At 41.8% G+C, this 15,453-nt stretch overlaps 1 protein-coding gene across 6 annotated transcripts in view; it reads right to left on the reverse strand.

Moving 5' to 3' along the window:
• Nucleotides 1-2,806: 2,806 nt before the first annotated feature.
• Nucleotides 2,807-15,453, reverse strand: part of STAT3 (signal transducer and activator of transcription 3) — a 97,143-nt gene continuing 84,496 nt past the window's right edge. For 2 of the 6 annotated variants that reach the window (XM_069751812.1, XM_069751813.1), the window contains exons 16-24: nt 13,930-14,028; nt 11,893-12,028; nt 11,764-11,816; nt 9,969-10,063; nt 8,525-8,664; nt 8,228-8,443; nt 7,990-8,032; nt 5,024-5,127; nt 2,807-3,572 (exon numbers count right to left, since the gene is read on the reverse strand). In XM_069751812.1, coding sequence (XP_069607913.1) covers nt 3,517-3,572; nt 5,024-5,127; nt 7,990-8,032; nt 8,228-8,443; nt 8,525-8,664; nt 9,969-10,063; nt 11,764-11,816; nt 11,893-12,028; nt 13,930-14,028 — 942 coding nt within the window. In that variant the 3' untranslated portion in view covers nt 2,807-3,516. Of the gene's footprint in view, nt 3,573-4,452; nt 4,722-5,023; nt 5,128-7,989; nt 8,033-8,227; nt 8,444-8,524; nt 8,665-9,968; nt 10,064-11,763; nt 11,817-11,892; nt 12,029-13,929; nt 14,029-15,453 lie in introns of those variants that run through there. The other 4 variants (XM_069751815.1, XM_069751810.1, XM_069751814.1 and 1 more) reach the window with 3 other exon arrangements.

Raw genomic sequence — 15,453 nt, forward strand, 5'->3', positions numbered from 1 at the left:
TTTGAACCCCCAAGTGTTTCACTAGTTTATAACGCAGAGCCGTGAAAATAAAAAATCTTTTTTTTCCCACAAAAATTATTTTTTAGCCCCCAGTTTTGTATTTTCCCCAAGGGTAACAGGAGAAATTGGACCCCAAAAGTTGTTGTCCTATTTGTCCTGAGTACGCTGATACCCCATATGTTGGGGTAAACCCCTGTTTGGGCACACGGGAGAGCTCGGAAGGGAAGGAGCACTGTTTTACTTTTTCAACGCAGAATTGGCTGGAATTGAGATCGGACGCCATGTCGTGTTTGGAGAGCCCCTGATGTGCCTAAACAGTGGAAACCCCCCAATTATAACTGAAACCCTAATCCAAACACACCCCTAACCCTAATTCCAACGGTAACCCTAACCACACCTCTAACCCTGACACACCCCTAACCCTAATCCCAACCCTATTCCCAACTGTAAATGTAATCTAAACCCTAACCCTAACTTTAGCCCCAACCCTAACTGTGGCCCTAACCCTAGCCCTAACCCTAATGGGAAAATGGAAATAAATACATTTTTTTAATTTTTCCCTAACTAAGGGGGTGATGAAGGGGGGTTTGATTTACTTTTATAGCGAGTTTTTTAGTGGATTTTTATGATTGGCAGCCGTCACACACTGAAAGACGCTTTTTATTGCAAAAAATATTTTTTGCGTTACCACATTTTGAGAGCTATAATTTTTCCATATTTTGGTCCACAGAGTCATGTGAGGTCTTGTTTTTTTGCGGGACGAGTTGACGTTTTTATTGGTAACATTTTCGGGCAAGTGACTTTTTTGATTGCTTTTTATTCCGATTTTTGTGAGGAAGAATGACCAAAAACCAGCTATTCATGAATTTCTTTTGGGGGAGGCGTTTATACCGTTCCGCGTTTGGTAAAATTGATAAAGCAGTTTTATTCTGCGGGTCAGTACGATTACAGTGATACCTCATTTATATAATTTTTTTATGTTTTGGCGCTTTTATACGATAAAAACTATTTTACAGAAAAAATAATTATTTTTGCATCGTTTTATTCTCAGGACTATAATTTTTTTATTTTTTGCTGATGCTGTATGGCGGCTCGTTTTTTGCGGGACAAGATGACGCTTTCAGCGGTACCACGGTTATTTATATCTGTCTTTTTGATCGCGTGTTATTCCACTTTTTGTTCGGCGGTATGATAATAAAGCGTTGTTTTTTGCCTCTTTTTTTTTTTCTTACGGTGTTTACTGAAGGGGTTAACTAGTGGGCCAGTTTTATAGGTCGGGTCGTTACGGACGCGGCGATACTAAATATGTGTACTTTTATTTTATTTAGATGAAGAAATGTATTTATGGGAATAATATATATATTTTTTTCATTATTTAGGAATTTTTTTTATTTTTTTTTTACATATTTGGAATTTTTTTATTTTTATTTTGTCGCAGGGGAGGACATCATAGATCGATGATCTGACAGTTTGCACAGCACTCTGTCAGATCACCGATCTCACTTAGAGCACTGCAGGCTTCACAGTGCCTGCTCTGAGCAGGCTCTGTGAAGCCACCTCCCTCCCCCTGCAGGACCCGGATGCCGCGGCCATCTTGGATCCGGGCCTGGAGCAGGGAGGGAGGTAGGAGACCTTCGCAGCAACGCGATCACATCGCGTTGCTGCGGGGGGCTCAGGGAAGCCCGCAGGGAGCCCCCTCCCTGCGCGATGCTTCCCCGTGCCGCCGGCACATCGCGATCATCTTTGATCGCAGTGTGCCGGGGGCGGTCCGTGACGGCTCCTGGCACATAGTGCCGGATGTCAGCTGCGATAGGCAGCTGACACCCGGCCGCGATCGGCGGCGCTCCCCCCGTGAGCGCTGCTGATCGCATATGACGTACTATCCCGCCGGTGGTCATAGGGGCCCACCCCACCTCGACGGGATAGTACGTCTAATGTCAGAAAGGGGTTAAGGTGACATTAGGCCAGCTTAGTAAAGGAGAGGTGTCAATAAGACACCTCTCCATTACGAAGTCCTACAGTTGTCAAGGGGTTAAATAAACACACATAGTAAGAAAAAAGTCTTTTAATGAAATAAAACACCACACAATTTTACCATTTTATTAGTCTGCCATTCCAAGTGAAGCCATTGATCTTCTGAAATAAAAATAATAAACCAACACAAATACGCCCTGTTCCGATGCAGTCCAATATAACGAGTGTCCCACGCAGTATCTGGGGGAGAAAGCTTACAACCCGGAGCGATGCTAATATGACCGCTCCCGGCTGTAAGTGACTGGGGAATGAATGAGACGGAGTGGGCGCAGGCTCAGTAACTGGGGGTGATGTCACCGAGCCTGCGCTCCCTCACAGACTGACCTGAGGTAACCTCTGGACCGTGGGAAAATGCTAGTGAAGAGGATACTGCAGGTAATGTATTCTATCCATTCTATCTACAGGAAGTTGTTTTTTCATTTCTCTGTGTGCACTCATCTTTATTGGCATGCACAAAGAAAAAAAAAAAAAAAAAACAACATGAAAAAAACCGCATCAAAAAACACACCTAAACCTGCGTCGTTGGCGCAGCTTCTTTCCTGCCAAAATGATCAGTAAGCTGCAGAAAAAACACCCTGTGTGAACTTACCCTAAAACTCATGAATGTTCAGTTGAGCATGCATGTGTGCGTTGGGATAGATGACTTACCTAAGGTATGTGGACATTTTTCGACCATTTAAACATAAAATACACTCACAACATTTTTAAAGTCATAAGACATTTTCTATTCCACATTTTTTAAAATGCAAAAATTGACAAGCATTACCCAATACATGCGTACAAAGTTTATTTAACATGACCTTAAAAAGTTATTAAAAAAAAAAAAGGAAAAAGGGATTGCACATTTGCTACTTCATAAATATATCTGGATTAAAAGGAATATACAGCGATTGTATTGAGATAGTGTGTAAGTGAAACTACAGGAATATGTCCTTAACGAATACTTACAGGTAAAGGGAAGTCTCTTTCTAAAAACAGTAACAGGATAAATTCATTCAAAGAGGATTACGGACATCATCCACTCTCTCCTTAGTAATGGCCATTGATATTAATCTACACATACGTGTGGAAAAATCACTTGGAGACAAACAGTGAATTTCTGCAGTCGGTCTGGATAAGGAGCAGGGAATGGGGGGAATCTCTGAGTAGGTTGGACATCTTTGGTTGGTTCGTTTAAGTCAGTTTTAGATTGAACCCTGGACACTGTAAAATGCCAAAATGTACTCCTTCTCTACCCATCATCCGTAACAGTTCATTTGGCAAAAGACAGGTACATAGAGGGAGAAAAACGAAATTAAACTGATCGACAGTTCATTGCTTAATCTTTACTGCACCGACAGCTGTCTGGAGCATATAAAACAGACTCCGTAACCGATCAGGAGAGCGGCTCTTGCAAAACATCCAAAGGAAGGTCAGCACAAAAAGTGTATACACCCAGAAAGAAGCTCTGTATTATACAGCTCAGGTGTGACCCACACAGAATCACATGGGGGAAGATGCACATTCAGATGCCAGCTCCATGTCGAATGTTACACTTTCTGTGAATAGAAAGAGAAGTGTCAATCATCTCCTAGTTCTCTGTATTGAACTAACCCATCTTTCTCTCTTTTCCCCTCACCAAAAAAACTAAATTCAGTGGGAACTGTACTTTAAACAAACCTTGCATGGATGAATAGTACAGGACAATATAAAACAACTTTGTTAAATACAGTGGATATAGAAAGTATTCAGACCCCTTTACATTTTTCACTCGGTTTCATTGAAGCCATTTGATAAGTAAAAAAAAAATTCATTTTTTCTCATTGAACGTACACTCTGCACCCCTCTTGACTGAAAAAACAAAAAAACAAAAATGTAGTAATTTTTGCAAATTTATTAAAAAAGAAAAGCTGAAATATCACATGGTCATAAGTATTCAGACCCTTTGCTCAGTATTGAGTAGAAGCACCCTTTTGAGTTAGTACAGCCATGAGTCTTCTTGAGAATGATGCAACAAGTTTTTCACACCTGGATTTGAGGATCCGCTGCCATTCTTCCTTGCAGATCCTCTCCAGTTCCGTCAGGTTGGATGGTGAACGTTGGTGGACAGCCATTTTCAGGTCTCTCCAGAGATGCTCAATTGGGTTTAGGTCAGGGCTCTGGCTGGGCCAGTCAAGAATGGTTACAGAACTGTTCTGTGCCACTCCTTTGTTATTTTAGCTGTGTGCTTATGGTCATTGTCTTGTTGGAAGTTGAACCCAAGTCTGAGGTGCAGAGCACTCTGGAAGAGATTTTCATCCAGGATATCTCTGTACTTGGCCGCATTCATGTTTCCTTCAGGGACAACCAGTCGTCCTGTCCCTGCAGCTGAAATACACCCCCATAGCATGATGCTGCCACCACATTTCACTGTTGCGACTGTATTAGGAAGGTGATGAGCAGTGCCTGGTTTTCTCCACACATTCCACTAAGAATTATCACCAACAAGGACTATCGTTGTCTCATCAGACCAGAGAATCTTATTTCTCATAGTCTGGGAGCCCTTCATGTGTTTTTTTTTTTGTTGTTTTTTTTTTAGTAAACTCTATGCGGGCTTTCATATGTCTTGCACTGAGGAGAGGCTTCCATCAGGCCACTCGCCCATAAAGGCCCGACTGGTGGAGGGCTGCAGTATAGTTTCCTCCAGGATGCTGCAGTCTGTGTGTTAACTAAGGAATGAAGAGGAGGAATTAATTTGGTCTGTGTGATGTGCTATTAATGGAAGAGATCACAGGAGATAATCTCCTCCCGCCAGCTACAGCAAGAGGTTAGAGAGGGGAAAATTGGTGAATATGCAGGATACAAGTTATATAATAGCCAGATATAGTGCTATTCCTCATGTTCACACACAACAGATTATTCTATAAAGTTACTTGAAGGTACAGTTACCCTTTCGCAAATACATAAACAGGGCTGTTCTCTTTCATGTAAAAAGAAATCTAAATTTATTGCATAAAAAAAAGTCACCTACCAAATGGATTTCCTACGGTGCCATCAGCTCCTTCTGGAAATTGCATCAAAGTATCCAAGGTGCGAGGAGACATGGGCAGGTCTATAGTGTTACTACAGGTTGTCCTATTAATGCAGATTATAAAGAAATTCTATTGTCACATTCCCGGTAAATGTAGGCTGATGACCACATCTAAAAATATGACTAACTTTATTCTTTTCTGTCCTGTCAATTACCACTGTTAATCTGCCAACAAGGCATATGAGGAAAGAAGGAATGAACAGATATCTCTCCGCCTAAAACCGGCCATAAAAATTACCATCTTAAACCTGCCAACAACCTAACATGTATGGGGGCAGCCTAGCTTTCTGTTAAAATAGTTGGTAAGAGGGAAAAACAAATGATTTGACATATTTTCAGATGAGCATGTATGTTAAAATAAGTCAGAAAAATAGCGGTCTATCAAATGAAGGTCAAGTAGACAGCGATGTGGCCAAAAAAACCTCAAGATTCATCATGAATGTCACATATGACCCACACACCACTGGTCTTATGAGCACGCTACTTTCTTCAAAGGGAATTTCGGCTCTGCATTAAGTTACCAATGAGAAGCCATCATGATAAAAGAAGCCATATTTAACTCTGGAATCCCGCCTGTCAATGTTCTGGAAGTAATGACATCCTGACCACCAGTCACCTGTTCCTGCAGCTAGTCAGCAGCCTCAGTGGTCACGATTTCTGGTCTGGCAGAAAATGTTAAAGCAGAAGTGCTGTAGTGGAGGGCAGATTTTAGGGGCAAGTATGGCTTGCAATTATTGGCAGAGTTATACACAAACAATGGTTCGGACAATATTTTTTACAAAATCTTCTACACTAGCCTTAGTTCACACGTCTTTTCAGTACGAGTGTAGTCGTGGAAAAAAACTGACCGCATTTGGACTAATGTTATTCAATAGAGTGCTTTAGACTAATTTTTTTTTTGTCAGGGACCTGATGTTCTCATAGGGAAAAAACCCAGCATGGACTAGTATTCTCACTAATTTGGAAGAGACTCGTGTATTCAAGTCAATAGGTGAAAAAAAAAAAATAGGATCCCGTACAGAGACCGCATAGCATCCCCGTTTTTAACCCCTATCTGACCTCGGACGGGATAGTACGTCCGAGGTCAGCTCCCCTGCTTTGATGCAGGGCTCCGCGGTGAGCCCGTATCAAAGCCGGGACATGTCAGCTGTTTTGAACAGCTGACATGTGCCCGTAATAGGCGCGGGCAGAAACGCGATCTGCCCGCACCTATTAACTAGTTAAATGCCGCTGTCAAACGCAGATAGCGGCATTTAACTACCGCTTCCGGCCGGGTGGCCGGAAATGACGTCATCGCCGACCCCCGTCACATGATCGGGGTCGGCGATGCGTCAGGATGGTAACCATAGAGGTCCTAGAGACCTCTATGGTTACTGATCACCGGTGGCTGTGAGCGCCACCCTGTGGTCGGCGCTCACAGCACACCTCCATTTCTGCAACATAGCAGCAATCAGCAGATCGCTACTATGTAGCAGAGGCGATCGTGCTGTGCCTGCTTCTAGCCTCCCATGGAGGCTATTGAAGCATGGCAAAAGTAAAAAAAAAAATAAAGTTAAAAAAAATGTGAAAAAAATAAAAAAAATATAAAAGTTTAAATCACCCCCCTTTCGCCCCAATCAAAATAAATCAATAAAAAAAAAAAAAATCAAATCTACGCATATTTGGTATCGCCGTGCTCAGAATCGCCCGATCTATCAATTAAAAAAAAGCATTAACCTGATCGCTAAACGGCGTAGCGAGAAAAATTCGAAACGCCAGAATTACGTTTTTTAGGTCACCGCGACATTACATTAAAATGCAATAACGGGCGATCAAAAGAACGTATCTGCACCAAAATGCTATCATTAAAAACGTCATCTCGGCACGCAAAAAATAAGCCCTCAACCGACCCCAGATCACGAAAAATGGAGACGCTACGAGTATCGGAAAATGGCGTAATTTTTTTTTTTTTTTTTAGCAAAGTTTGGAATTTTTTTTCACCACTTAGATAAAAAATAACCTAGTCATGTTAGGTGTCTATGAACTCGTACTGACCTGGAGAATCATAATGGCAGGTCAGTTTTAGCATTTAGTGAACCTAGCAAAAAAGCCAAACAAAAAACAAGTGTGGGATTGCACTTTTTTTTGCAATTTCACTGCACTTGGAATTTTTTTTCCCGTTTTCTAGTACACGATATGCTAAAACCAATGATGTCGTTCAAAAGTACAACTCATCCCGCAAAAAATAAGCCCTCACATGGCCATATTGACGGAAAAATAAAAAAGTTATGGCTCTGGGAAGGAGGGGAGTGAAAAACGAACACGGAAAAACGAAAAATCCCAAGGTCATGAAGGGGTTAATGGATAAATTCCAATTCTTTAACTTATAAAGCTGTTGATTCTTGAAAATTTTAACAACTGCTGATGTATAAAATTGGATGTCATATGGATAACATTACAGATGAAAAATCGTCTGTTTTTTTCTGGATGCAACCCAAGATGATTTTTTATATGCTCATCCTGTGGTTACAAAACAACTGATCAGTTATAAATGGAACAAACCACCATAAATTGCTTATTTGCTGAAATTGCTTTTACTGGGCAATGATCCGGAACGATTATTACTACAAATGATCGTTTGGGGGATTAAAGGGCCCTTTTACTTTTTTGGCATTTTAATAAATTGGACAGAGTAAAAGGCAACTAATCCTGAAAAGCTAGCAAATATTAAATTCTATAAAGCTTTCTATAGGGAAGATATTCTCCCAGACCATGTGTAAGAAATTGATTTAGTCAGTCATCGGCAGCCTGGATTGGCTGCCCACTGAGAATAATAGCTTTCAATAAATTGCACAGTAAATTAACATAAAATGTAGATTGTTCCCTTTAACACACTGTGAAATAATAGTAGGACAATCAATACTTACGGGGTAACACAAATAAATTTTGTCTTCAGATACGGGGCAGTGCCTGAGAATAAAAAAAAAAAAAAAAAAAAAAAAAAAAAAGATGGCAGCTGTAATTATAAATCTCTTATAATCATCTTTGTAAATGCACAAACATCATAGAAATAATCAATAAAAATGATATTAAATGGTTCAGCCGTGATAGCTGTAAATCTGCTCACACAGATCAATAGTCTGTCCTAAACGGCAAAATTACCACTACCTGGGTCACTGGGCTCAGGGTGCTCCTGGCTCTCCGGGCGGCAGTACTTGCTAAAGGCTTCTTCCTTGGGGATATCAGGGTACAGATAAACAAGAGGGGACACCAAGATGTTGGTGGCATCCATGATTTTGTATCCCATGATGATTTCAGCAAATGACATGCTGTTGAGCTGCTGTTTAGTATATGGTTCTACAGACTGAATCTGTGTCTTTCCTAAGAGGAAAACATATAATAGATAGAAATATGGTAAGAAAACACCAAAAACAGGAATCTTGATGTTCTGTGTCTATATACCGTTGATGTCTTTCTCCACCCAGGTGAACGTTATTCCACCCTCTTTGCTGCTCTCACTAAATCTCAGAAGGAAGGTCCCGGGGGGTTTGGTGCTCAGAATTGCTCGTTCACGTTCTTTACTGATAAAACCCAAGATATACCTACAGAAAATAAAATTCATGTTGAAGCCAAGAAGATCGCGCACACAGTTTATAAAGCTCAAACTTGGACCTGAATTTTTTTTGGGGAGTTCATTTTGCGTCCTTGCATTCCCAGTGGTCAGAAATTCTCCACTTTAGATTGATGCAGATGTATGAATCTTTGTTTATTTTTTAAAGTTATACTTACTTTAATTATACTGTCTTATTTATATTAATTTTTATTCTAGGAAAAAATGCAATTCTATCTTTACAAAGTGTTTATATCATTGGGGATGTGAGAATTAAAAGTTGTCATATACTACTATATAAAAGTACTATATAAAAGTTAAAAACGAAACCCTATACTCATCTTCTGGACCGGCGCCGTTCCTCTGCACTTTACGGTACATCATGTGACCATTGCAGCCAGACAACTGGCTTCTTCCATTTTGACAAAATGTGAGTACTGCAGCCAATGAGCAGCTGCTGAATGGAATGCCAAGAGGCGAATATAAATATTTTTTCTCCCACTGCCCTGGACCAGTTACAATTATCATTTATAGAAGTGGAAAACCCCTTTAAATTTATTACTTTATTACAAATATTAATGAATTTAAAATGTATCTTTTTGATTGATTTTTAATCTCAAAAGGGAAACTTTATAAAGTACCAACAAATATATATCCGTCTGTACTAATCGCAGTATATTCTGACAACAGTAAGTATGAACAGTCAACCAATGGATTCAGGCTCCCAGGCTGATAACATATATGAGCCGGAGGTACAGATCCCACCCAACCTCAATGCCTCCTCCTGCACGTTCTAATAATTACTGATCACACAATAGTTGTACAGCAGATTTCTTTGGATAGTACAGCCATTTTACTCTTGATGACAACGGCACTGCCAGCTCTCACACTGGTAAGTCTACTCATCAAATCCTGCTCCGAGAGAGAATCTTTCCTAACATAATAAACATAAAACCTATTGGTATTGTGCCGATATGGCCACATCTATGGTGTTTATAAAAATTAGATCCTAACATACTGTACCAACAGATGAAAACTAATCAGTATACTATATTTCTGACAGCCTGCACTGTGGTATGAGGAGACTTAAAAAAACAAAAACCTTTTGTTTGGAATATTTTCTTTAAAAAGAAAAATGAAAAAAAAAAGGTGTATCTGATTAAAAAAAAAAAAAAAAAAGTATGATATGGCAACTGCCTGGCGGTCATAGCTACTCAAAGAACAGCAATTGTTTTTTTTGTTTTTTTGCTTGATCACAGCATTCATAGAACAAATTCATTGTGGCCGAGAACTTACCCTTCATTCCAAAGCGCAAGAATATACTTCTTTACAAGGTCAATGATATTATCCAGCCACACCCAGAAAGAGAAGCCTTTGCCAGCCATATTTTCCTATGTGGATTTAATGATAAAAAAAAATGTAAGTGGAAGAACAGTATTCATAAAAAGATTTATATACCGTATATACTCGAGTATAAGCCGACCCCCCTAATTTTGCCACAAAAAACTGGGAAAACTTATTGACTCGAGTATAAGCCTAGGGTGGAAATGCAGCATTTACCGGTGAATTTCAAAAATAAAAATAGATCATTATTTCCCCATAGCTGTGCCATATAGTGCTCTGCACCGTTCATATTTCCCCATAGCTGTGTCCCATACAGTGCTCTGCACCGTTCATTTTGTCCCATAGCTGTGCCCCATATATGCTCTGCACCGTTCATTATTGTCCCATATCTGTGCCCCATATATGCTCTGCACCGTTCATTATTGCCCCATATCTGTGCCCCATATATTCTCTGCACCGTTCATTATTGCCCCATATCTGTGTCCCATATATTCTCTGCACCGTTCATTATTGTCCCATGTCTGTGCCCCATATATGCTCTGCACCATTCATTATTGCCCCATATCTGTGCCCCATATATGCTCTGCACCGTTCATTATTGTCCCATATCTGTGCCCCATATATGCTCTGCACCGTTCATTATTGCCCCATATCTGTGCCCCATATATGCTCTGCACCGTTCATTATTGCCCCATATCTGTGCCCCATACTGTGCTCTGCACCGTTCATTATTGTCCCATATCTGTGCCCCATACTGTGCTCTGCACCGTTCATTATTGCCCCATATCTGTGCCCCATATATGCTCTGCACCGTTCATTATTGCCCCATATCTGTGCCCCATATATGCTCTGCACCGTTCATTTTGTCCCATAGCTGTGCCCCATACTGTGCTCGGCACCGTTCATTATTGTCCCATATCTGTGCCCCATATATGCTCTGCACCATTCATTATTGCCCCATATCTGTGCCCCATATATGCTCTGCACCGTTCATTATTGTCCCATATCTGTGCCCCATATACGCTCTGCACCGTTCATTTTGTCCCATAGATGCTCCACATAAATCTGTGCCATGGCCGCTGCTGCAAAAAAAAAAAAAAAAAAAAAGAAACATACTCACCTTTCTTGCTTGCAGCTCCCAGCGTCCGGTCCCGGCGCCTCCATCTTCCCGGCGTCTCTGCACTGACTGATCAGGCAGAGGGCGGCGCACACACTATATGCGTCATCGCGCCCTCTGACCTGAACAGTCAGAGCGCAGACTCCGGGAAGATGGAGGCGCCGGGAAGATGGAGCGACGCCCGGCGGCTGGAACGCGGACAGGTGAATATAATATACTTACCTGGTCCTGGCGCTGTCCCTGCCGTCCCACGGTCTTCGGTGCCGCAGCCTCTTTCTCTATCAGCGGTCACCGGCACCGCTGATTAGAAAAATGAATACGTGGCTCCACCCCTATGGGAGGTGGAGCCGCCTATTCATTTTTCTAATGAGCGGTCCCACGTGACTGCTGAAGAGGGGAAGAACTGCAGCACCGAAGACCGTGGGACGGCAGGGACAGCGCCAGGATCGCTGGGACTAGGTGAGTATGCCTCAGCGCCCTCTCCCCCTCACCCGCCGACCCTGCCACCCACCTTGACTCGAGTATAAGCCGAGAGGGGCACTTTCAGCCCAAAAATTTGGGCTGAAAATCTCGGCTTATACTCGAGTATATACGGTATGTTTATACGGGAATCGTAGGTAAATAAATTACTTTGCAGAACTTTGCCCAGGTGATCTGGCAGCCGGAATAGTTAACTCCAGGACCTAAAAAGGTAAAAGAAGAGACATGTAAGACACGTGGCTGATTTAGAAAACACAACACATTTCTCTGAGCACTTACCAAGAAGTTTTTCAGCCAGTGTGGTTAACTGCTCAATGCTGAGGCCCCTTTTTGTGGTGGAAGAGAACTGCCAGCTTAGCACTTCTGCCACCTGATCCCAGGTGCCAATGGGAGGTTTAGTGAAAAAGTTAACATTCTAAAGGCAAAAACAATGTATACATTTATTAATTCTGACGTAAGCTCAGTGAAAAAGCCAAATTCACCTTGATTTATAAAGGCTGAGTTTAAATCTGCAGATGTACAGAAGAAATAGAAAAAGTTCACACCTTCAGTTCTAAATGAAGCAGACACCCACACCTCTCTTCCAGCAGAAAATCCCAGTGAGATCTGATGCAAACACGTGTGTGTGTAGCCTTAAGATCTGCATTACCTTGCTTAAAAGGGAACCCATCAGCAGAGAGAAGATGGCACACGAGCCTAGTCTCTGGCTATTGTCCCTGGTTGAATCTTCTAGCTAGATTTTCTCTAGGACACTTTTTTTTTTTATCCGATTCATGCTGCATACGGTTTAGCCAGTAAACAAGTGAGCCATACCTGATAACTTCAATTAAAGGGGTTGTCCAGTCTAGAATGACCAGTCTGCAGTCACTACTCTGTGTGACTGTAGGCTTGTGAATCCTCCCAGCGCAAGCACTGTGTGCTGCAAGGATTCGCCGAAGTCTGCGCCAGAACGGCGGTCAAGTATGCAACACGCATACTCCCGGACATTACCCGTCTAGTGGGTGCAGCTTCATTCACTAGTATTGAGCGAGGCTGCGCCCACCAGACGAGTTCTGCGCGAGCGTATGCATATTGCATACCTGACTGCCATTCCTGGGGAAGACACCAGCGAATCCTCACAGTGCAGAGTGCGTGCGCTGGAAGAATTCACAAGTCTGCAGTCACACAGAGTGACTGCAGATCTGTCATTCTAGACAGGACAATGCCTTTAAATAAGAAATGTCAAATTGACATCAAAGATTAGCACAAAGAATTGCAGGACCCTGGTCAGTAGTCCGTGGCTGCCAGACCCAAGCTTTATTACCTGTAGCCTCCTTGGTGCCTCTTTTAGCTAGTTAATCCCGCTATGTCATTACGATCCAATACGATGAAGGCATGGCAGTGCGCCAGGCCTTCTAATCAGAAGAGACACTGGGGATGCTGGCAGGTAGTAGGCATTTTGCAAGGCTTTAGTCTCATAGCCATGGCTCTAAACATATCTGCTGGACCAGAATCCAGCAAATTCTTTTGCTAAATTCTACTTGCCGTTTTCTCTGTTGGGTAGTTGCACTCTACCAAATGGAAACACAATGAAGTATGGCACAGAACAAAAATTACATAGAAAACCATGGAAGGAACTTTTCAATCTAGATGATAAGGATTGCCTGGGTATATACCTAGGATAGGTCAACAATATCAGATTGGTGGGCTCCATTACATGCCACCCCACAAATCAGCTGTTATTCGCTCCAGCTGTAGCCTAGGCAAGTCTAGCAATAAAATATTTCCAGGTATCAGGATTTTTCTTCTGTGGCATGTGACCAGGCTCGTTAAAAGTGTCGTTGTTAACTTTTAGGATTGCTACCTCCAATAGTTGTCCTCTACATTTATGAAGAGGCTGTTGGATGGATTTATCTCCTGAGGCTGGCAGCATTGCTACAGCACAGCGTTGGGTCAGTATGGTAACATGACATGTCAATTATAGAATACTATTTTAGACCATTCTAATCAACCGGAAACCAAATTGGAAAAGGACCCCTAAAACACCGCAGCATGACAAAAAGGAGGACATGAAAAAACGAGCTTGTAGGAACGCTGTTAAAATCAAGAAATAAAAACAGATATTGTATACAAAATACTGATACTCTGTAATACATTATTACTGTTTAAACGCTAAAAAGACTAATACAGAAAGAATGAGAAGTTCCTTATATGTATCAATGTTTTTCTGTGGATTGTATTAAAGCGGCTGACCTGCACCGCAAGGCACAAAAGAAAGAAAATTAATACTGTACTAATCATGTATTTAATCTTTAGACAGAGCCAAGTCATTCTTACCTTTGGGTTGTTGGTGAGCATGTTGTACCACAGAATAGATGCCCAGGCATTAGGCATCTGACATATGTTTGATATCACTACCACAGGCAACGAGTGGGTCTGCAAATAGAAGAGACACACTGTTTAATTTCATCATTTCATCACATTGTCCTTTTCATTCACCCAGTAAATCAATCTGTTCTGGTGACCACAGAGACTGACTGGAAGAAGGTGAAGGGTTCCACAAAGGACTAGGTAGCATGATAACACGCTACGACAGGTCTGAGAAGGTTTCATGCAAGATGAACTTAAAATGTCTAGTATATGCCTTCTCTTTGCATGTACATGGATGAAGCTTTTTCAATAACTCACAAACAAAAGTACGTTACAAGAAAACCTAGATGCATTAATGAGCATTTTCAGCGTCTGAAAATCCTTAAAAATTCTGATGTTAACGACATATCGTTCACAATAATTGTGTAATGTGAATGGGTCGAGTGACAGAACGCAAGTATTCTATATAATTAGTATCACTTAAGGGATTCAATAGTTGAACACATGCATTTCAGATCATTTGTGTGTGACCACAGAGCGTGATGTTCGGTGTTACGATCAGTCTTCAGCCATTTCGCTCACCATTCTTATCCTGTACAAATACTTGTCTGACATCATTTGCTATTTGTGACTAATGTTCGAGTCTGTGACGGCATGATTTGCAGCGGTTAGACAGCCTGAACACGTGGGGATTGCCTGTTTGTTAGGATTGCCTATTTGTCTAATAGCTGCAAATCATGCAGCCGCAGGGACTCGAAGATATTATTTGAGCACGCCCAAGATACTCGAAAAACACGTTATCTGAGCACGTACGCTCATCACTAGTCATTAATCCTACTTAATCCATCACTTCATGTAGGATGGGCTCATTAAAGAGTAATTCCCATCTCAGCACTTCACTGAAAACACATCTCTGTGCCAGGCCACAAGTGGTTGTAGCTCCAGAAAGAACATGCACCACGCCATTTCTGTAACTCCAATACAAGCGAATGAGAGTTATGCAGACACTGTAGCTCACTGGGCAACTAGTTTCCATAATTTCCATTAATTTGAATGAAAGTTATGGAAACAGTTTAGTGCAGCTTGCTTGGCGGTTTCCAAAATACCATCCTTCTGTGGCCGGGGATCAGATAAAGATTTTACAGTCTTTACCATGAGTGATAAAAATGGGAATAAAGGTACCGTCACACTGGCCAACTTAACAACGATATCGCTAGCGATCCGTGACGTTGCAGCGTCCTGGCTAGCGATATCGTTGTGTTTGACACGCAGCAGCGATCTGGATCCTGCTGTGACATCGTTGGTCGGAGCAGAAAGTCCAGAACTTTATTTCGTCGCTGGACCTCCCGCAGACATCGCTGAATTGGCGTGTGACACCGATTCAGCGATGTCTTCACTGGTAACCAGGGTAAACATCGGGTTACTAAGCGCAGGGCCGCGCTTAGTAACCCGATGTTTACCCTGGTTACCAGTGTAAATGTAAAAAAAAAA

This window comes from Ranitomeya imitator, chromosome 2 (assembly GCF_032444005.1).
Source record: "Ranitomeya imitator isolate aRanImi1 chromosome 2, aRanImi1.pri, whole genome shotgun sequence".
NCBI classification, from domain to species: Eukaryota; Metazoa; Chordata; class Amphibia; order Anura; family Dendrobatidae; genus Ranitomeya; species Ranitomeya imitator.